Source organism: Lontra canadensis, unplaced genomic scaffold (genome assembly GCF_010015895.1).
Source record: "Lontra canadensis isolate GAN:19392208 unplaced genomic scaffold, GSC_riverotter_1.0 scaffold65, whole genome shotgun sequence".
NCBI classification, from domain to species: Eukaryota; Metazoa; Chordata; class Mammalia; order Carnivora; family Mustelidae; genus Lontra; species Lontra canadensis.
In genome coordinates, this window is record NW_022631059.1 from 11,289,506 (window position 1) to 11,312,266 (window position 22,761).

At 46.1% G+C, this 22,761-nt stretch overlaps 1 protein-coding gene across 1 annotated transcript in view; it reads left to right on the plus strand.

The window, feature by feature from the left end:
- The window catches only part of B4GALT5 (beta-1,4-galactosyltransferase 5), a 72,333-nt gene extending 49,930 nt beyond the window's left edge, over nt 1-22,403 (plus strand). The window contains exons 2-9 of the mRNA XM_032879001.1: nt 4,994-5,128; nt 14,775-14,888; nt 15,802-15,926; nt 16,896-17,012; nt 17,631-17,818; nt 18,521-18,643; nt 20,776-20,877; nt 21,776-22,403. Coding sequence (XP_032734892.1) covers nt 4,994-5,128; nt 14,775-14,888; nt 15,802-15,926; nt 16,896-17,012; nt 17,631-17,818; nt 18,521-18,643; nt 20,776-20,877; nt 21,776-21,923 — 1,052 coding nt within the window. The 3' untranslated portion in view covers nt 21,924-22,403. The remainder of the gene's footprint in view (nt 1-4,993; nt 5,129-14,774; nt 14,889-15,801; nt 15,927-16,895; nt 17,013-17,630; nt 17,819-18,520; nt 18,644-20,775; nt 20,878-21,775) is intronic.
- The last annotated feature ends 358 nt before the right edge of the window (nt 22,404-22,761 follow it).

Consider the following 22,761-nt stretch of genomic DNA (forward strand, 5'->3'; position numbering starts at 1 on the left):
TGCTCCCCGAAACGCTCCAGTTAAAGCCATGGCCCAAGGCTACTTACGTTGGCACCTGGATGGAAATTTCCAATTATGCAAACCTGAATGGGGCTTACTTTTCTCCATTGGATTATGGTCATAAGAGATCCTTCAACCTAGGTACTGGGCCTCGATAATAATAATGGTTTCTCGTGAAAGCATAAAAAAGTTACTAGTAAGCCTGAATTTGTAGTAAATGTTATTTTAGCATTTATCACCCTGCATGATAATTTCTTGTATGTGTCTGTACCTTACCCTGTGCTGTCCTACTCATCCTTGGCTCCCTGTGGCCTAGTACTGCCTGTAAAAAGTACCCAGGAAAGCAGGTACTCCATAGATAATTTGTTGACACCATGGAGGCTATACTGTGTGGGGGTTTAAATTGGGCTTTTTAGCTGTGATTCAGTCACTATTGATCGAGACCATATTATTGGAAACTACTGTTTTCCCAAAAGCTCATCAAAATCTTAGGGAACACCTGATTTCACCTCTCGGGTTTTTGACTTTGCTGACCTTGTGACCTAGGATAAATGACTTCTGGAGGACTTGACTTCCTTATTTAAAATTAAAAAATCGTGATGATATCTACCTCACAAAGATGTGAATTTTAAATGAGATAATTTAGATTGAAAGCAATGTGTGTGTGCCTGTGTACTTTCTAGCTCAGGCCAGAGCCACACACAAATTTAGGAACAGGACTTTAATGGGAACATTTGTAAGGTCCTCTAGTTTGATCTGTATAACCACCTGCATGAGCACAGAAGAGGCAAGGGGCAGCGGTAGCCCGTATCTAAAAAGATTGAGGATTTTTGACTCCAGCAAGCTTCATATGAATCAGTAATGTGGTGTGGCTGCTGTTATCAGTGACAATCAGCAATTATCAGTTGATTACCTACAGGTAATGGGAAATTCTATAAAACAGAATTTCCCAAAGTTCTGCAGAGAATCACTTGATGTTGCTAGTTGTCATGCGGAGGAAGTGGGGCTGATTTGGGAAGTGACCAGTTTTAAATAATTGAACATCTCTGTTGCAGAATTTCTTTGGCCTTGTGTTATCCTACATTGTGAATTCCAAGAGGGGCTCAAGTAGACACTTTGTAACAGATGGAACAGGGTTGCTGGTGGTCCTGCTTGTTTCTGGGCCCATCAGACTGCTCCCGGACTGCTCCGTCAGCATGGCACCACCCTTTGTCAAGTGCAGACTGCTGGGCCTCTACCCAGGGGCCAGCAGCCAGGATGCAGAGGGGCGCACAAAGGAAGTGGGGCCACCTAGCCTTGCGGGGCAGGAGAAGTTAGGTGGGTTGAGGTGAGGGTGGAGGGAAATAGAAAGTACTGCCCTCGGCTATCCCAGGTGGGGGAAAGGGATTTGACTGTGCAATGAGAACCAGTGGGTAAAGTGATGGGGAAACGTTTTGGACTAAACCCAAAGTAGGATTTTCTTCGAAGATAGCTGTGGCTTACATACTGACTCAGTCTTCCTGGAAGGCACAGTTTTGGGTTTGGTGTGAAAGAATTAAATGGTGACCAGTGTTCTTCAAAATCCCATCCAGTCCTGAGACTGTGATTTTGTGATTATTTTCTTTTGTTTGGCAGAATTTATTTCTTCGGCCTTTTATTTTTTTCAGTGTTGTGCTAATTCCTGTAGATAATCAGAAAAAGCATTAATAGGTGGTTTGTGTACATTTGTTAGTTGAATGGCAAGACCAACATGTGAGACAGTTGCTAGCCAACTAGGACAAAGTATAAACAAGGGGCCCAATTTTGATCATCTGTTAACAGTAGCACAGAAATTTCAGAAGAAGACTGACAAAGTATGTAAACTGGGGGTTGAAGGATTAATGAGATTTGCATGGCAGACAGGAGAGCAGAAGCCCCCGGATGGAAGGCTTTTGAGCAGGAGCAGTGTGGATAAATCTGTAATTACGGAAAATCCATCTGGCAGCTTTGTGGAGGGGATAAAGGTTGGAGAGGCTGGCTCCTTAATAATCCATGTGGGTTCCTGAAATCTTTGAGGGAGAGGCTGTGGCTAGAGCATGGATGAGCAGGGTCTTAAAGCTCAGTCCTTTGAGCATAGGTACACCTGGTGTGGGTCCGTTGGTGAAGCTTCGTGGAGAAGCTGGAGCCTAGACATGGACTGTAAATTGAATAGTATTACTTGCCTCTTAGGATAATTAGGGGAATTAAATGAGATAAAGAATTATGTAATTAAGTGCTCAGCAAATGTTACTCATGGTTTCTTCCGTAGCTGAAGTTCTCTAGAGCGATGGTTCTGGAAATGTCCGCAGACCCCCCACTTTGGTATCACTTGTGAGCTTGCTACAAGTGCAAGTTCATGGGCCCACGTGGGATTCCAGATCAAAGAAAGGGAGAAGGGCGCCTGTGTGGCTCAGTTGGTTGAGCATCTGGCCCTTGGGATCCTGGGATTGCACCCCCCATTGCTGTCTGTGCTCAGTGGGGCATCTGCTTTTCTCCCTCTCTGTCTGCCCCTCCCCCCTGCTCTCAAAAAAAAACAAATCTTTTTAAAAAGGGGGGAGAATTTAAAAGAGGGGCCAACAACAGTGTCCTTTGTGGTACAGAAGATAAAAGTACCCCGGAAGACTGAAATTTAGGGGAAGGGAAGTAGTATGTTTCTACAGTGCCCAGCTAACAGCCTTACGTGCAATGTTTAATAAATACCTGTATTCATATTTTTTTTAAAAGACTATTTATTTATTTGAAAGAAAGAGTACATGAGCAGAGGGAGAAGAAGGCACCCCTGCTGATCAGGGAACCCGATGTGGTGACTCTGGGATCATGACGTGAGCTGAAGGCAGCCGCTTAACTGACTGAGCCACCCAGGTGCCCCACTGTTTTCCTATTATTGAAGCAGCTTGCTTAGTATTATGTTGGGGATGGAAGGAAGGTTTCAGGGCAGTTATATATAATATGTATAATGTACATATTTTGTAGCCCAAATGATTAAAAAAAAATACCTTGAAGCCACATTAGAAATTTGATATTGTATGGAGTTTAAATCTTCTGTTTAGGGATATTTCTAGAATCCTGTCTCCTGTGACCTGTGCTGTCTGCTGTAGATTAAAACTGGGATGTGACTCTTGCTTTCAGAGGCTTCGCAGAATTACACTTTTTTAAAGATTTGAAGCTGGTCCTTTCCAGTAACTTCTCCGGCTGTAGAGAATAAAAATTCTATCTGATCTCTCCTCTGCCCCTGTCAGAAGTGAATGTGTGGTTGTCTTCCCGTTGGTGCAAGGCCGACTTTGAAACCACCTCATTTCTGAAAGCATTACAAACATTGACTTTTTTTCATTATTTTATGGCTCAGGATATATACCTTAGAGATCATTTAAATCCTTTGCAAGATTTTACGTCTCTGTTTAATGTGGGCCACCTTGGGTTTTCATGGACAAGTGTGCCAGTTGGTCTGTCCCCATCCCCACCCCTGTCTCCAGTCCAAGCACCAAACAGAGTAGCTTGAAATAAAGTAAATTGACGTCTACACTTCATTCACTTAGCCGTTATTTACTGCCCATTGTGTGCAGGACACTGTGGATAATAATGAAGTGGTGTCCATAAAACATGCCTAATGGAAGAGCCAGGACAGCCCGAGGCCTCATGGATGAGTCTGGCGGAGTGGCCTAGGCGCTTGGTACCATCCCTGCCTGGGGCCTGGTTGGAGGGCAGTTAGGTGCTCAGATGATCTCTCCAGCACACACCGGAGTTTGGATTTGTAAATGTGACCACCCCTGTAGGACACCCCCCTTGTACTATGAAGAGAAAAGTGGGCAGGTTAGAATGGCTGGTTAAGAAGTTGTGTTTTGAGGGGTGCCTGGGTGGTTCAGTCGTTAAGCATCTGCCTCCGACTCAGGTCATGATCCCAGCATCCTGGGATCCAGCCGGCATCAGGCTCTCTGCTGGCTGGGAAGCCTGCTTCTCCCTCTCCCTTTCCCCTTGCTTGTGTTCCTGTTCTCGCATGCGCTCTGTCTTTCTCTCTGCCAAGTAAATAAATAAAATCCTCAAAAAAAGATTGTGTTTTGAAACCTTGTATTTCTTGAAAATGGATGACATGGTGTTTGAGATTGCAAGGGGGCAAACAGGAACCATACTCAGCTTATCTTTGTGACTCCCTGGTTTCACATCTCAGAGACACTTCAGAAAAGCACAAGTGGAGATCATTCCCCAGGAATGACCGTGGGATAGTTAATCTGAATAATTGTTAAGAATAACTTTCTTGTTTTGTTTTGCTTTTATTGAAGTATAATTGACAGATGGGTCACAGGTGTGCAGTGTGATAGTTCAGTATTTGTAGTACGAAGGGAATATGTTTCACTTGACACTTGGATCAAGTTGCGGGTTCTTTGCCCATTGCTTTGGGCTTTCGGGCTGGGGCGGGTGGGTGGTCGGACTGATGATGGTCTTTCATTATCTTCTTGTCTCTCCAGATCCCCCAAAGAAAAGTCGCTGGAGCCTTAGTCCACCACTTTTCAGAGATTGCCAGGACCATATCTAGACCTAAATGTTTCTAGAAGGCATAGTGGTTTCCTTTCTCGGAGTATAGCTGTTGAGTGTTAAGAAGGTCAAGTTAAAGGGAGATGAGATCTTTTTTAAATGTTTTAATCCAATCCATAAAGGTTTCGGGTCATCACAGTGCCAGAATACAGATTGGATATTTGAAGAAGAAATTTGGTGGAATATACTTTTTAAATTTATGGGTTTGTGTTTTTTTTTTTCTCCTGAAACTGCTGAATATTGACAGAAATTCCCTTTAGTCCTGCTGAGCTACCCAGGAAATGTTGGTATCCTGGAAACGTAGACCCCAGTATGGAAAATAGAGTTAAGGCATTTGGGGAGTTTTAGAGCTGAAAGAAGTTTAAAGAAGAAAGAAAGAAACCCCAAGTATTTGTGTTTGTTTTGTTTTGTTTTATTGATTATTTTTGAATTCACCTCTTTTCCCCTTCCCTTCCATTCTCTGCAGTGAACACCTACCTCTTCATGATGCAAGCTCAAGGCATTCTGATCCGGGACAACATGAGAACAATTGGCGCGCAGGTCTATGAGCAGGTGGTTCGGACTGCTTACGCCAGGAGGAACAGCAGCATGAACGACTCAGGTATATTTTCGGTAAAGCAGTGGTTTGATGAGAAGGTCTTCTCCCGGGGCGCCTGGGGGGCGCAGTGGGTTAAAGCCTCTGCCTTCGGCTCAGGTCATGATCCCAGGGTCCTGGGATGGAGCCCCGCATCGGGCTCTCTGCTGGGGAGCCTGCTTCCTCCTCTCTCTCTCTCTGCCTGCCTCTCTGCCTACTTGTGATCTCTGTCTGTCAAATAAATAAATAAAATCTTAAAAAAAAAAAAAAAAAAAAAAGAATGTCTTCTCCCCACAGAGGTGAATTTGGTTCAAATAATTATTTTTGATGGGGAAAAGTGCATTGTAAAAGAAGGTTTGGCTGCGTCTTCCCTGATTACAAAAAAAAAAAGAGACTCTTGCAAAATGAATCCTTGTTCATTTTGCTAACAGTGTATCAAGGGTGGCCGAAAGGAGGCATGTGTTTAGGACGCAAGCAAAAGAGGAGGACCAAAAGCTGTTTCTGGAAATACTTTTGATTACAAAAAATGTTCCACACGCCAGAGTTCCTTCACTTAATGATTGTATGGTGTAACACCTTGGGGTTGGTGGGTGTGTTTTGTTCTGTTTAGTTGCATGTGGACGTGGTACTGGGGGTCCACAGTGTATTCAAAGCAGATCCGGCCGGGGCTGCCGCACCAGAAGACGTGGTTCAGCTCTGTTCTTCCTGTTGCACTCCACTCGAATTTGGTCAGTCCAGCAGGACTAGTTCACCTCATTGTTTACCAGTGCTTTGAGACTCCACAAATTCCCATTTCACAGTGCTCATGTAATCTGGGACAGTCTCCACGAATCAAAAAAGCGATTTCTGGAAGAAAAGTTTAATCGTTTACCTGATTTACCTTTGTGGTCAGCCGTGGTTTTCATCTGTGGTTTAGTTCCGGCTACGTGACGGAGTTTCTCGTTGGTAATCTCAGCATCATTCAGCTTTGCAGAAAGCTTTGCAGACTATTTAGCTAAAGATAGCAATGACAGGCACAAGAGTGAACATTTCTGCCTTCTCAGTCTTTTACCTGTGGCTTTTATTATCTTATAAGCACTAATTATATAAAGAGGAAAAAAGAACACAGAGGTTAGATGGCTTGCCTAACATTATATTAAAAGAACTTGTTTCTGAATCATGATTTTGATTCTAACTATTTTTATAGAGGCTAAACATGGTAAGTTCCTCACCTTTGAAAGCTGTCTTTTTTGTCTCTCTTTTTAACTCTTCCAAAAATTGAACATAGAAAAGTATTTCCAGACAGTTAAATGGGACGGTCGTGCAGCTTCTCCTGTCTGGCCAGGGATAATTTTTATTTAAAAAATAGATTCTGAGATATTATTTTGCTAAGCATTGATGATTTGCCTTTTATGTCTTTAACTGAGAACTAGTGTGCTTTCCTGTGGCTCCTTAACTGATTTCACTCAAACTTAGTGCAGTATTATAAAATGAGTACAGTTTAAGAAATATTCTTTCCTTCAAATCAGCCCTCTTTTCTTCCATAGTAATAAGTTCTTCAGTTGTCCAGAGCTCACTGTGGAATGTGAAATCGCTTTGCAAACATTGCAGATGAGAATTCTGTGGTGCTTGGGGTCTCAGGAGAAAGCATTGCCTCTCAGAGGGAAATGAAATCCTTAAAAGAATTGACCACATCCTCATTTATCTTCACTCTGCCCTGCTGGCCAGCTTAGCAACAAAGGAGTATAGTTAACAAACTGAAGCTTTTAACACTTCCTTTCTTGATGTTTGCAAAGAGCAAGTGATTGACTTCCCAGGGCTTTTCTGCCAAATTGTGTTTTCAGGGGACAGTTACCTGAGCTCTGACCTAGACCTGGAAGAGGAACCTGTAGAGCGCCTCAAGCCATGGGAGAAGGCTGAGCGCACGTTTGTTTCGTAATTCATTGTGTGTGGCATTAGGTTTTGCAGATAATCCCCTCACACATTGTCTCCCTCAACTCCAGCATGGCCCTGTGGGTAGGCAGGATTTTAGGTGACTTCCATTTCTTCCGTAGTACAAATAATCTTGGTTTTGGAGTGGCTGGGTCATGTGACTTTCCCTGAACCCTGCCTCAAACCTGCTTGTCGTCGTGTGACGAAAGTTGGGAGTCCTAAAAAAATCCAAACAGAGGGGCGCCTGGGTGGCTCAGTGGGTTAAGCCTCTGCCTTCAGCTCGGGTCATGATCTCAGGATCCTGGGATCGAGCCCGGCATCAGGCTCTCTGCTCAGTGGGGAGTCTGCTTTCTCCTCTCTCTCTGTCTGCCTCTCTGCCTACTTGTGATCTCTGTCTGTCAAATAAATAAATAAATAATCTTAAAAAGAAAGTAGGGAGTCCTTTGACTGCTTCTCCAGAGCTCTTTCTCCTGAGGAATCAGGAAAAAGGAACGTTTATGCCACTGGGACATTTATCCTGTCCGAGTGAGTGTTCATGCCTCTCCGAGGTCACATGACCGGTAGGACTTCCATCTGGGCCTTTGGCGAAGTAGTCTGCTCTCTCTCAGAAGTTAGAGGGGCACAAGCAGGGCACAAAGTCTCACTAACTCCTCCGGGGTGGCTGTCCTTGAAAACTAAGCACCAACTGAGTTGTGCCTTGGAAGGCTTATCCAGGGACCTGGTATTATTTGACGTGGCATGTGTTTATTCTCAAACTATCATACACTGAAATAATTTTTCTCAGCATCCCTATGATTGAAATAATCATTCATTTTGTGTTCATGGTGTCTGTTTCCCTTATAGATTGGAAGTCTTTGCTCTCAGGGGCCCTCTTACTGTGTGCTAGACACTTGACTTGCATTGCCTCATGGACCCGTGAGGAACTCAGTAGGGTATCTGCCATGTCCCCACTTTAGGGATGAGAGGCTGGAAGCAGCCAGGAGTTAAGGACTTCATGTGGCTGCCGGGTTGGGCCTGCTGACCTCTGGGTCCCCGCGGTGCCTTCATAGCCTCTCCTGTCTGTGTAGCCCCAGCACGCTGTATACTGCCTAGCACATAGGCCCTCAGGATGCGGTTTTTGAATGCGTGAGTGAATAGATTTAACAAGAAAACATTTAAGTGTTGTAACCTAATTTCAAGATTATCATCCTAATTGGCTTCTGTGTTATTGGCACATCCAGGGAAGGGAGTGGGTATTAAAGAGGAAATACTACTTCATGGGAAGTGTATCTAGTGAAAATGCACCATTTTTATTCATTTCAAAGCAGTTCTCTGCCTGGCACCGTTGGAGAGGGCACCCTGGACTTGAAGCTTCCAAGACAGTTGGGGGGACTGTCGTTTCTGACCCGACCACTCTGGCCAGGAGCCACCAGGAGCTTGACAAGGGTAGCAGCAGGACTGAGGTGGTCCCTGACCTCTGCTGCCCAACCCTGGACATGGTGCTGGGGACTCACACCCACATTCAGTAGCCTTCGTGAGGTCGAGGGTAGCTGAAAAGTTTCATGCGACATTTAGGTAATGCTAGCTTTCTTTTCCCTTGAAAGCTAAAGTGGTGATCGTCTAATAAGAATGCACTTTAAGGGGCGCCTGGGTGGCTCAGTGGGTTAAGCCGCTGCCTTCGGCTCAGGTCATGATCTCAGGGTCCTGGGATCGAGTCCCGCATCAGGCTCTCTGCTCAGCAGGGAGCCTGCTTCCCTTCCTCTCTCTCTGCCTGCCTCTCTGCCTACTTGTGATCTCTGTCTGTCAAATAAACAAATAAAATCTTAAAAAAAAAAAATTAAATAATGTTATTAAAAAAAAAAAAAAGAATGCACTTTAAGGGATGATGACTGTGAGCCAGGAAATACACTTGATGTGATAACCTGGAGAAGTTTCTTGCTGTCGCTGAAAGCCATGTGTGTATGAGATCAGGAATCCTACAGAACTTCCTGTGAGCAGAGGGGGAGATACTCAAAAGAACATTGGCATCAGAAGAAAATTCCCACTTAGGGCTTTTTTTGTTTGTTCATTTAAAGTTCATTTATGTTTTTTAGTAATCTCTACCCCTGCCCTGGGACTCAAACCCACCACCCCGAGATCAAGAGTCACACACTTCTCTGACTGAGCCAGCCAGGCACCACCACCACCTCTGCCACTTAGTTTTATAGATAAGGCGAGTCGTTGGGTGACCTGTCCTTTCTTGTCCTTAAATAGGAGTTGGCAGGTGCCCTTCTACCTGTGACTTCCATCCAGAGGGAGATTTCTTACCTCTCTACACACGTGCGTACACACATGCACGCAAACCTTCCCACACCTCTGGCCCCAAGCCCCTTGTAGTCACATACTCAGAAAAATGTTTTCTTGCCCACATTCTTGGGAACAGGACTGTTGCCAGAGGCGAATAAAGTCAATGAAGTCATTGCTGGGGAGCTTTGTAATCTGTGAGCTACATATTCTTCCCTCCTTCTCCGTGGCTTTTAGGCATTTAGTTCATAGTCTTCCCTATGTGTACTCACCCAGCAGGTGCAGGGGTCATCCTTAGGCATGTGAAAAATGCTGATTCTTTCATTTTACAGATACTGGTTCTGATGGCCTGATTCTAGTATATACAAGTGTCCACATTTTTCAAGCAGAGGGGCAAGTGTTTGGTCTTTTCTCAGAAGGAAGGGGAAGTTGGTGGTTCTTCTGAAATCTGTTGGTCAGCATTTCCCAGTCCCTGCTCAACTGGGTATGATAAGATAAAGGAAAAGGCAGATTTTAGCCACCCTTGTGTATTGGGGTAGCCCTGCCGACCCCAGTGCACATGGAAACCCCCCCCAACAAGGTGGGGCTTTAAAAAATACCAATGTCTGCACCCCACCCCCAGAGGTTCTTATTTCATTAGTCTGGGAAATAGCCTGGGCATCATTAGGATTTTTAAAAGCCTCGTAGATGATCTAATGTGCAGGCGTGGCTGCCGAACCACCAGTGTGAAGCAGAGTTGAATCATGATGCCATCTGAATTTGTAGGTAGGAAGGATGTCTGTTGTTTTTCCATTTTATAAATGTAGAAGCAGTGCCTTCTTTGCCCTTCTACCTCCCTTGCTGGGAGAACATGTCCTGATTTAAAATAGATTACAGTTAAATTAAAAAAGAAAGCCATGGCCAGAGAGGTTCAGCAGGCTTGCTCTATCCTCGAAGCCGCTCCCTCACGCAGTAGGGACTCGCAGTGGAAGAGGAAGGGGCACCTGGCTGGTTCAGTGGGAGGAGCCTGCGACTCTTGATCTCCAGGTTGTGAGTTTGAGCCCCACACTGGGTGTAGGATTACTTTAAAAATAAAATCTTAAAAAAAAAAAAAAAAAGAAGAAGAAGAAGAGGAAGGAGCTGTCATTTGGACATACCCATTTCTGGGCAAGCTGGCACCCCACAGTAACCAAGCAGCTTTATCAGGTCACAAGCAGTTAATTTCCTCTACCTCTTCCACTTCTTTAGAAGGTTTCTACTGGTGAGGGGCACCTGGGTGACTCAGTTGATGAAGCAGCTGCCTTCAGCCCAGGCCATGATCCTATGGTCCTGGGATCGAGCCCTACATCAGGCTCCCTCCTCAGCGGGGAGCCTGTTTCACCCTCTCCCACTCCCCCTGCTTGTGTTCCCTCTCTCGCTGTCTTTCTCTGTCAAATAAATAAAATCTTAAAAAAAAAAAATTCTACTAGTGAGAAAGATTTCGATTACATTTTTATGTAAAAAATTTTAAATTAGAAATGAGGAAATGGAGGTTTTTGTGGGGGGTTTTCCTCCTCAGGGTGTAGGGCAAGGCTACTGCCACTTAGAAGTTGTATATTTGTGGGGTCTTTAAAAAAATGACTTCATTAATTTGGCAATCAGAAGAAAAAAAATAAGTGGTGCTGATTTTGTCTTGTTTTGTTTCATGCTGGTTGCTACTAGGCTTATTAGTGTTTGACGGGAGTAGAAGGGCTTTATCTGTGTCTTCACGCAAACCCCCAAAGGTAGGATCATTAAGGCTAGAAAGTGTCTTAGCCCTTCTGCACGCTAGTTTTTTGTTTTTGTTTTTACATCTTATTTCCTGTTTAGGTTGTAGTTCTAAGGCTTGGTTCTGTCATTGCCCAGAATTATTATTCTCTACTTCTGTGTTTTGTATTTTTAATTTGCTTATGAAAATGCTATTATAATGCCTCTGGGAATTTCTTCTCCTTCAGAGGCAAATATAATTACTGTGGTACTGTTTGCAACAGCTGCTCCCTCTGCACGTGTGCATATTACAAAATACACCTTTTCTAGCACCCATGAAAACTTTTCTTAAAGAGAATCATTTATATATTTAAACACACACACACACACATACACGTAATTAAGAAGCAAAATCACAATTATCCAGAGTAATGATTAGTACTGGAGATTGTTGACATAGGTCTTTGAAGTATCAGTACTTTCAGAAAGGATCGATTTAGGACACTCTTGCATGTACAAACTGAGGACTTTGGGGCTGATTTCTGTAATTTCTGTGTAAAAAAACAAAAATGTAATCTTGCTGTTAGGGTTCATGCCGGCGCTGTTCATGTCTGTAAATGCAGGCTCGGTGTTTTTGTCAGGAAAGCTCCTACTGAAAAGGACAGAAAGCATTGTGTTCCTCTCTTTCCCTCTTAAGAGACTTCGTTCTCTTGCAGTGGACTCTCAGAGTTGTGTCCAGTGGACACTTGCACAGTGGACAGCCTGTGCCCCTGTGAAAGGATTCCCTGTATTTATTAGCCGTAGATTCTTAGAAACCCTCTCAGTGTTGCTTGAAAAATATCTAAGTTGAAGGTTGTAGAATTCTCCAGTGCAAAAACGAATTTGAATAGGAAGTTTTAATTTTCATAGAATCTGCACGAATCCCAAAGGGGGTTGGCGAGAGGGATTTTCATACTCTGAAAAAAACATTGCAGCGCACTGGAGAGATCACTAACCCAGACCTTAGTCGGGTCTCTGTTGTAGTTGTACCAGTGGTGTATGTGATGCCTTGGTTTCCTTATCTGAAAAAAAAAAAAAAGTTGGAGGGCCCCTTCATACAGACTCCCTAGGAAAAAGGCACCCACTTCACCCTCTCAAGGCCCCACTAACATGACAGTAAAGAGGGGGTGTGCGTGTGCACGTGTGTGGTTCAGTGGCACAAATCCCCAAAGAATGAAGAGAACAAGGAGTTGGAAGTCGGAAAGTAGGCAGACCAGTGTTACAGGGCCCAGCAGACCCAGGAAAACGGGACTGCTGATGTGGCCGCGGGGATAGCCGCTACCCCCTAGAACCCTCCAGAAGCTCGGGAAGTAGCAGTATCAGGTACTTCTGCAGATGAGAATGAAAGTGACAGCTAAGATAAAAATTGGTTGAAGGGTACTTAAAAAGCAGTCAGATACCCAGGTTCTTTCCCCATCCTGGCAGAGGACTAGAGACCTGATCGCCCTCAGGGATGGTGAAACAGGGGCCCCTCAGCTTGGGGGCTCCTGGCTGGGCCTGAGTGCTTCCAACCCTTTCTCTTCTCCTGTCGCAGTGTGCTTGTATTGTAGCGAGGACTGCAGCCTTCTGGCAGGAGGTTAAGACTAGAGTGCTCTGGGGACACCTGGCTGGCTCAGTCAGAGAGTGTGTGACTTGATCTAAGGGTTGTGAGTTCAAGCCCCATACTGGGGGTAGGGATTACTTTAAAAAAAAAAAAAGGAAAGAAAAAAATAGCGTTCTCTGGGGAATCTGATTGGACCAAGAAGAAGGAGCCTAAGATACTGGTGCTGGAGGCTCCCAAACCAGACTTCTGGCCAGAACACTCTGCAATGGAAAACCTCAGGCCAAGCCCTTGCAGTTAGTGCCCCGCTCTTAAATGTGAGCAGTGAAAGGAGCACTGTGCAGGGATCAGACCAAACAAGGTGCAGCAGATGGAGAGACACAGGCAATGCTGGGAGAAGAAGAATGCAAAACAGCTGTCACACGTTCTCAAGGGTGAGGGGAAAAGGATTGCAAACATGGAAAAAAAAAGAGTATATTGTAAGAAATGAACACTCAGGAAATAAAAATGACTTTTTAAAATAAAAAAATAGCAGAAATGAAAATTAAGAAGGGCTGGGGGGCCTGGGTGGCTCCGTTGGTTAAGTGCCTGCCTTCCGTTCAGGTCGTGATCCTGGGGTCCTGGGATGGAGCCCCGAGTTCAGCTCCCTGCTCAGTAAAGAGTCCATGTCTCCTTCTCCCTCTGCCCCTCCCTCCACTCGTGCGCGTGCTCACTCTCAAATAAATAAAATCTTTAAAAAAAATAAATAAATAAAAGGATTGAGGAAGCAGGCTCCCCCGTGAGCAGAGAGCCCTATGCGGGGCTCAATCCCAGGACCCTGGGATCACAACCTGAGTCGAAGGCAGGGGCCTTAACCCACTGAGCCACCCAGGCACCCCCCCAAAAAAGACTGAGAAGATGAGAAAATCAGAGGACCAGGAGGTCCGACATCTAACTCATGTTTTCTGTTCTCCAGAAAGAGAATGTGGAATACAGAAGGGAGGGAATCATCACCACAGTGATAACCTCTAGTCTTGCCCCCAAATTCTAGAACAGGAGCATACGAGTTTTTAGACTGTAAAGGTCAAACGGTCAACACAGTGGGCGAGCATAGAACTCGGAATAGAAATGTGACATTTCCTGAACCAAGACAAAGTTCCTCACACTTCCAGAAAGAAATTCCCAGTCACCTTCACAAAGAGCCAGATTGGAATGGCTTCCAATTTAACAGGTGTAGGTGGATTCTAGAAGGCAGTGGGGAGCACTCGCAGAATCCTCAGGGAGAATTGTTTCCAGCCGAGCAGAGCATTCTGTAAACCCCGGCACCCTGTGAATCAAGTGAGAACAAAAACAGTCAGATGTGGAAGGTTTCAAATACTTTACATCCCCCCTGCTTAGGAAGCTACTTGCAAGAAGTTTTCCAGCGAGAAAAAGGGAGAAATTGAAGCCAAGCAGAGTGAGGTCTCACGCTGGTGAGAATTGAAGGGAGTCTCTAGGACGCCAAGGAGGGGAGACCTCAGGACGGCATCTGTGCAGCGGGCACGGGGAGAGCCAGTCAGGATTGGAAGGCGCAGGACCGTCTCTGGGAAGACAGTGGAGAGAATGTCTCATGCTGGTGGACATCCTAAGAGGGGCCGTGGGTGGCAGAGGGCATGGCGTTAGTCATGATGCCATATAAAACTAAGCAAACAGAAACAAAACAGTCACTCTAGGAAAAAAAAAAAAAATTATGCAGGAAAAGAAATCATAACTTGGCACATTTCTCAGCTATGAATAGTATCTACGGAGTGAAGACTTCAGGGTAAATACTGAAGATGGGCCCCACAGTGGAAGTTCATGGGTAAGGCGACAGAAGCATCTGGAACAGCTGTATGGGAAGTACGTACTAAAGTAATTGGCTGGAAAGAATGAAATTAGTTCCCGTAGAGAGTAAGACATGGGGGGAGGCGGGTGCTGGTTGTTTTTTGTTTGTTTTTAACTACTTAGTTGAGTTCTGCAGCTGGACAGTGAGTACATATAAAGCTGTAAGACCAGTAAGAACAGAGACACTGGTTTAAACAGTATCATCTGGTTAACCTTTTTATTGATGGGTTCGAATTTTTAGCTGCAGCAAAGAGCTAGTCCAGAATCCTGATTCTGCAGAAGATGATAGCTAAGAAAAATGCTTTGATAGGCCTCTGAGAATTGCAGGATTGATGACCTGTGCTGGTCTGAGCTGCCTTTCTCTTCCCTGTCTAGATTATCCTCTTGACTTGAACCACAGTGAAACCTTCCTACAAACCACAACGTTTCTTCCTGAAGACTTCACCTACTTTGCAAACCATACCTGCCCCGAGAGGCTCCCTTCCATGAGTGAGTACAGTGCCCCCTGCTTTTCAGACTGAAGTGTCTGGTTTTGTTTTGTTTTGTTTTGTTTTATTAAAATGAAAGAGAGAGTGTTCTCGATCTCTCAGGATGCCTCCCCTATGTGGAGAATAGAATGTCTTCCTGCCATTGGAAATAGGGATTACAGAAGCTACTTGTGTCCTGACCCTTCTTCAGCCCTTCTGCAAGGTTGCCTGTGTTCCTGGTGTCATTTTCTACCATATTTCTCAGTCTTCCCTTTGCATGTACCCCCTCCTTGATGACTTGGGGCCTGTTAGGATGTCCTAGAGAAAGTACAGGCAACCAGCTTTATCTTTTAGTATAAATCCCATGCTGATTATACCTTGTTTGGTAATGTGGATGAACGTGACTTTCTCCAAGCATTGGTTCAGGATTCTGTGGTCTTGTCCTTTCATTCTTGCCGTCTCCTGTAAAATCTCGAGCAATGGCAGTAAGTCCTTCTATATTTTCCGTGCCTTTGGGCTTTTCACACAGGCCCCCTTCGCTTAAGTCAGTGATGACGAGTGTTTGGGGTCGGGGCCGCATCACTCGGGATCATTGAGTGAATCCGGGCCCTGTGTCTGTTTTTGCCTCTGGAGCACACAGAGAGGCTCCAAGTTCAGCTGCACTCTTTCCTCCTTCCTCTTTGAGAAGTTCAGCTGCCGTTCTACAGAGTCTTAATTTCTCAACTTGCCGCTTTACGCAGCACTAGTGATGAGCTGAAATGCAGGGTGTTGCAAGCAGGGGAAGGGCTTCCCATCGCTGTGAAGAACACAGTCAGCTGAAAAAAAGCACTGACCCTCCCTAGAGTATGAAACCTTGGTCATACAGGGAAAACGTGCTGTCACTTTCTGGCCTCTTAATTCTTTTTCTCCACTCCCCCCCACCACTCTCTGTTTAGAGGGCCCAATAGACATAAACATGAGCGAAATCACAATGGATGACATCCATGAAATCTTCTCTAAAGACCCAGCCATCAAGCTTGGAGGTCACTGGAAGCCTTCAGATTGCATGCCTCGATGGAAGGTAGGGTGTGGGGCCGTGCCCGAGGTGCTGGGAGGCCCGCCCGGCCTTGCCGTCCTTCCAAGCCACCGTGGGATTCACAGACTGTGATAATTCCTAATTTGCGCCCTATGACCTGTTGCAAAGTATCTGCATTTGATGGCAACACTTCGGAGGCATGGGTTTCCCTAAGGACACTGTAGCCCCAGAAACGTGCATTGTTCCTATGACTGTGCAGGACCCTTTTGTCTTTATAGGAATACTGGCTAAGCGAGGGGGAGGGTTGGTAGGTCTCTTGGGCCACATTGGTAAAAGTCGTCTTCACAAACTCACTGCTTCGTGCCTCGTCCGGCATTGTTGCTGTGAGTTCAGTGCAGCAGAGAGCGGAGCTCCCCAGCCCAGCATTGACAGTTGCTTAGTGGTTTTCTGCATGACGGTGGTCAGGAGGCCTCAGTGTGGACCTGGCCCCTGACACTGGCCTGCGCCCGTCCATTCTTGTAACAACTATTTGTTCAAGTGCGGCTTCTGTGCCCGTCGCGCAGTGAGCAAGGCAGATCTGGACTAGATGGGCATTTCCAGCCCATCACTGGGATGTATTATCTACTTAATGACCAGCATTTTGAAAAAAAAACGTATATATATAAAAGATATATGTCAAAGTGTACTGCATATTGTAAGGGGAGTACTGTCTTGTGGAGTCCGTTTTAGTTGTGTGCTCATATCTGTGGGCACGTGTGTGCGGGTCGTGGTGTAGAATGAGTGTGTGCGTCGGGGTTCTGGTCAGAGTGACTCCTTCAGCGGGCCGACAGCGCGTGCTTATGCCCAAGGGTCCGCCTGCCGGCATAGCTCTCCATGTAGTGGAGGTCGTGGATAAGGCAGCCTTCCAGAACGCCCCGGGAGCTAGTTGGTCACCGATTCTATGGCAAGGTCCTGCTGCAAAGCCGATGTTGTGGGCATTAACGGGACGGCCTGTTGTGCGGTGACCCTCCCCAGGTGGCGATCCTCATCCCTTTCCGCAACCGCCACGAGCACCTCCCGGTCCTGCTCAGGCACCTGATCCCCATGCTTCAGCGGCAGCGCCTGCGGTTTGCCTTCTACGTGATCGAGCAGGTGAGTGGCGCGTCCCGCTCTGCTGGGACAGCGGTTCCGGGTGGTTTCGGCCAATCCGCCTCGGCGGACAGAGCGGTGAAGCTGAACTCTTGGGACTGAGCCCCCAGGGGTGACAGGGGAGCAGAGAGCAGCTCCGGGCTTCTGGCTGGGGCGTTACTCAGTACCCGCAGACGAGTGAATCCAGGGTGGAACTTTATTTACCCTCGAACAAAGGCCCCTTGTAAGGTGGTTTAGCCAGAGGTGCTTGGGTGGTGTCTCGGGTCTCCAGACCCAGGAAATTTCCCTTAAGATAAGGAGCTGTGGGGAGAAATGGACATATTGTTCTTTCTTCCCTTTATGGGGCCGGATACTCCTCCAAAGGCCCGAGAGGTCGAACGCCTGCTCTTACCACAGCCGTGGGAGAGAGGGGCCGGGCCCGTTACCCTTCTTATTTCTAAGGAAATCGAGGCCAGATGTCAAGTGGCTTACAAGAGGCAGTGATGAGCCTGTGGGCCAGGCCCCGCTCTGGCCGGGTGATCTGTCCCATTCGGGGTCACGAAGCTCTCCTTTAGGCTGCGCTGAGCCAGTGAAGATGTTGCTCCACGAGTCCTTTTGAAAAGACAGTTCTGCTTCTTTTAGGTTGGCACCCAGCCCTTTAATCGAGCCATGCTTTTCAATGTTGGTTTTCAAGAAGCAATGAAGGATCTGGACTGGGACTGTCTTATTTTTCATGACGTGGATCATATACCAGAAAGCGATCGGAACTACTATGGGTGCGGGCAGATGCCCAGGCACTTTGCAACGAAGTTGGACAAGTATATGTATCTGTGAGTATCATTTCCTCCGGAAGAGGTTGACTCTAAAGGTGCTGCGAGACGCAAAGATGGCAAAATCCTGTTAGCTCTGCCCCAGCGTGCGGCGGCTGGCGGGTGGACGAAGGAGATGGAACACAGCCCTGGCGCGGGGCACTGTCAGGCAGGTAAAAGGGATGGAGCCCCGCTCCGTGTGGCCAGAGAGATGAACCTTGAAAACATCGCTGTGTGAAAGAAGCCAGTTACCAGAAGCCACATGTCACATGATTGTGCTCCCGTGACTTGCCCAGAATAGGCAAATCCGTAGAAACAGAAAGAACAGTGGATGCATCGGGTTGTGGGGAGGAGGGGGAATGAGGAGTGACCGCTAATGGGTACAAGGCTTCTTTTGAAGGTGATGAAAGGTATTAAAATGGATTGGTGTTCTTGGTTGCACAACTCTACAAATATCCTAAAAACAATGGAATTGCATGCTTTTTCAATGGGTGAATCGTTTGGAACGTACGGTTACGTTTCAGTAAAGCTGTTAGGAAACAAATCAGTTAGAGAAAGATGCAGTTAGCCATAAAGGTCGATGTGTTTCAGCGCGAGGGAGCGTGGCAGGTGGTTGAGGGGGGTAGGCTCTGTGTCATATAGGAAGCAGTTGTCTGGTGCGGTGGTGGCCCCTGAAACCATCCTTCAATTCCCAGATGATTCAGGCTGTATGTCTCCTTTTAGGCTTCCTTACACCGAGTTCTTTGGTGGAGTGAGCGGCTTAACAGTGGAACAGTTTCGGAAGATCAATGGCTTTCCGAACGCTTTCTGGGGTTGGGGTGGAGAAGATGACGACCTGTGGAACAGGTACTCCCCTCCTCCAGTTTCCAGGGCCTTCTAGAAATGCTGCCTTAGGCTCCCCAGACAGCACCACCCAGATAGGATAGGGCGCAAGCCATGTAGGTAATGTGAAATGTTCCGGTAGCCACGTTTAAAAAGGTTAAAAAAAGAACTTTGAGATGAAATTCATTTTAACGTATTAATAAGACATGCCAATAGTATATTTATCACACTATATCAAAAATAATATCCACCCAACATATAATCAGTATGAAATATTAATGAGATATACTTCACATTTATTTTTTCTCTTACTATACCTTTGAAATCTGGTCTATATTTTACAGTCAAAGCACATTTCAGTGAAACCTCCCCAAACCAGAGATCACGTATTAGTGACAGGAATATGCAGATTTATCTGTTCTGTTGGACAAGGTTTATATTATATAAGTTTGTGAGAATGATGCTGTATTTGAGTAGTATAAACTAATCTTTTTACAGAATAAGTAAATAGTAACCTAATAAGGAACAAGTAAGCAAAACAATATCCATCTTGTCCCTGTTGACTTTCTCGGTGGGCTTTAAAAACGAAGTTACTTGTTGCTTTAATTACAAAGTAATACTTGCTGGTAAAAATTCAGATAATAAAGGTGCATAAACCAAAGGGTATAATTCTTAATCCCTATGGCTGTGCTGTCTCGTTCCCAGGAAGCAGCTGTTTTAACGGGGCTGTTCTTTCTCTACTTCTTTGTATTCAAACACAAACAACCCAGACCCATCCCTTCTCCTCTTCCAACCCTGTTAACACGGAGAGAACAGCTTCGTTATCTTTAACAATTGCACGGCATTCCCTTATGGAGATGCACAATATTTTATTTTAACCCTTTCCTGTTAATGAACATTGTTCATAGTTTCGAACGTCCTTGTTCATGTGTGCAAATATTTCTTCAGAATCAATTCCTAGCTGTGGAACTACAAAGTCAAGTAAATGCTCTTTTACATTAAAATAGTTGCCAGAATTTCCCTCCAGAAGTGATCACAGAAAGATTCCAAGCAGCCGTGCGTCAACATTCCCGCTTTCTCACATCACCGCCCACGTTGGTTATAGGCAAGCTTTTATGTTTTGCCACATTTTCAGCCCTTGGCTGCTGTACTGGACAAAAGAGCTCCAGATAATTCTTTCTCAATCTGAGAGGTAAAAATGGCATCTCATCCTCTTAATTTGGGTTTCTTAGGAACCTAGTAAAGATGGACAGCTTTTCCATAAACGTAACTGGTTTGACCGGTTGAACTCCCCCAGGACATCTGTCATAATTCTCCGCTCGTGCTCTCCCCAGCTCAGCAGGAGCCCCCAGGCGCAGGAACGGGGGAGCTGGTTCTCCCCAGTGCCCTGCACCCTTCCCAGGCAACTGCAGACCTCTATGTATTTACCAAACCAGAGAGAGAACACATTTCCCAAAACAAAAGGAGAGTATAATTTGGAGTCGAGGAGAATGTTGAAATGATACTCTGCCAAGTTTTAAAATAGTGATGACGACCATGGATTCCGTGTTGATATCCAGAGTCTGCCTCCATGTGCTACTTCTTACAGCCCTGTCAAAGTGTCCAGCAAATCCAGCTTGTGAAATCCTGTCTTTATCACATGAAGGATAAATAACCGGACACCTCCTTAAGTTCTGCTTTCCTCCTAGTGTTGTGAAGTTTTACATGGAGATCAGAGGATGTCATACAAATTAGTCCGTCTCCCTGACGATGGGGGAGTAGACAATCATTAAAGTTCATAAGCAGGGACAACACAGTGCAACTCGGACTTCACTGACTTGCTTTGTGGAAAGCACTTTTGCTAGGACCCAGACAAGCCGGCAGAGGGAGCGTACGTGTGTACTCACCTGCGGGGGAATGCTCACTGTTGCCCCGTCCCTGAGAGCCTGCGTCACACTTACTCCCAAGAATTTTGAATTCCTTTTGCCTTTCAAAACGTTTTGGTATCGTAGACCTCTTTTCTCAAACTGTGAACTTACCCAGGGGGATGGGCGATTGAACATTCAGATGGAGAAGAAGTTCTGTTCAGCCTGGGGTTTCTCAACCTTGGCGTGGGTGTGGTGGTCTCGGGTACTTGAACATGGAATCTGAAAGCCCAATGTCTTTGTCTGGGACAGAGTACAGAATGCAGGCTACTCTGTGAGCCGGCCAGAAGGTGACACCGGGAAGTACAAGTCTATTCCTCATCACCACCGAGGAGAAGTCCAGTTTCTTGGAAGGTTGGTGCAGTTTGTTTGTTGTTCTTACACATAATCCTCTATACTTCGCATTTGCAGATGTCCCAGAGCATATCATACTCAACCCTCGTTTTACTCCCCACCTTCTCTCCATGGTCCTGGTCTGGCTGCGTTGCAGTTTCTAGATAGGTTTTCATGTACCTATGAGGCGGGCATTTGTGTGAAAGCAGATTATCGGTGAACAATTAGATCACAGATCTTGGAAGGAAATCACTCATTTGGCCTCTTAAGCTTCATGGTCTCCTCTGTAGCCTTCAGGGAGTCGGAGAAAGATCCACTCAGTTAAAGGTGCCATGTAGCTTACACTGACAGGGCAAAGCAGAGTTGGCTCCCCTTTCTGTGAGCTCCAGTTCGGGAAGGGTACCCCTGAGCTTCTGTTCATGTGAGCGCACTTGATCAGGAAGTTCCATTCTGGACTCATTGGGGCATGTGTATGGAGAGACAGCTCTGCGTTGAGTGAGTGCCTTTGTGTCTTGCTCACGGGGAGGAGGACTGCTCTCCGGACCACCAGTTCTGATTGCATGAACTCTGTTGTCAGGGGAGTGAGAGGGCACTGAATGCAGACCTGACCTTGCTCACCTGGTGTATTTTTAATATCTTACCTCCCGCTTCCCCGTTCATGACCTTAACCTTGGGCCAACCATTGAACAACAGAAGCCTTGGTTTCCTTGTTTGCTTAAGGAGCGGTGCATTAAGTGAAATGAGGTCATAAATAAAGACCCTGGCATGAAATAGGAGGGGTCTCTAATAATAGCCTTCAGCAGGGAGCAGCTGGGCAGGGTGGGCTTGTACCCCCGGCCGTGTGATGCCGGAGAGTGTCCTCCACCATGAGGGCGTTGGGCCCTCACTCGGAGCCGCCCTCTCTTCTCTGCTCAAACAGGTACGCTCTGCTGCGCAAGTCCAAAGAACGGCAAGGGCTGGACGGCCTCAACAACTTGAACTACTTTGCAAACATCACATACGACGCCTTGTATAAAAACATTACTGTCAACTTGACACCCGAGCTGGCTCAGGTGACCGAGTACTGAGATGAGGAGAGAACCTATGTTTGCTTTACCCACCGCCACCAAGAAAGCAGCCTGGGGAGAGGTCTTGGGGCTCTACACAGGAAGAGAATAGAAATACGGCGTCTGGTGAAGGGTCACAGGGTTCGAGGAGAAAATGTGAACAGAGTACACGCACACAACGCCTTCACTGTGGCTGGGAACATCCTTCATCAGGACTGGCTTTCTGTTTTCACAAGGCGGACGTCGGTCCCGCTGCTCTTCTCCCCCGGTCTAGAACCCCAGCGTCCCGTCCCTGCCGGGATCTCCAGGATAGGAACCGACATCCGCCGGGGTCCCCGCGCCAAGCCTGTTGCTACGAATGGCCTTTGGAGCTTCTCGGCCTTCAGAGCAAAGAGGCAACCCCACCACAGGGCAGCTGTGTTTTAGGAAGAGCAAGTGAAACGCCACACACCATTCTTCTCCATCTCTGGTGTTCTCTTTGGTTTCAATTTTCTTGTTTTTTTTTTTAATTACCTGCTTTGGGTGGGGATTGAGGGTGGGGGGAGGGAGTGGGGAAGATAAATAGACCTATAACAATCACTTCTTGAAGAAGTATAATTGTAAATAAGCCATGTAAAATGCCTTTTTTAAATTTAATTTTATAGCTGGCTCCAATTCAAACAGGATTTATATATTAGATCACTCACTTGGTTGGCACATGCAGGGACTCAGTTAAAATGCAGTAGAAGGCTGTCACCTCCCAGATTTCTATCACTTTGGAGGGGAGTGGGTATAGGTCATGTCACAAACAGATGGGGACAGTCCAGTCTGTCACTGGTCACTGACTCCTGTCCCCTCCCTCCCTCTTCCAGAAGTCTTG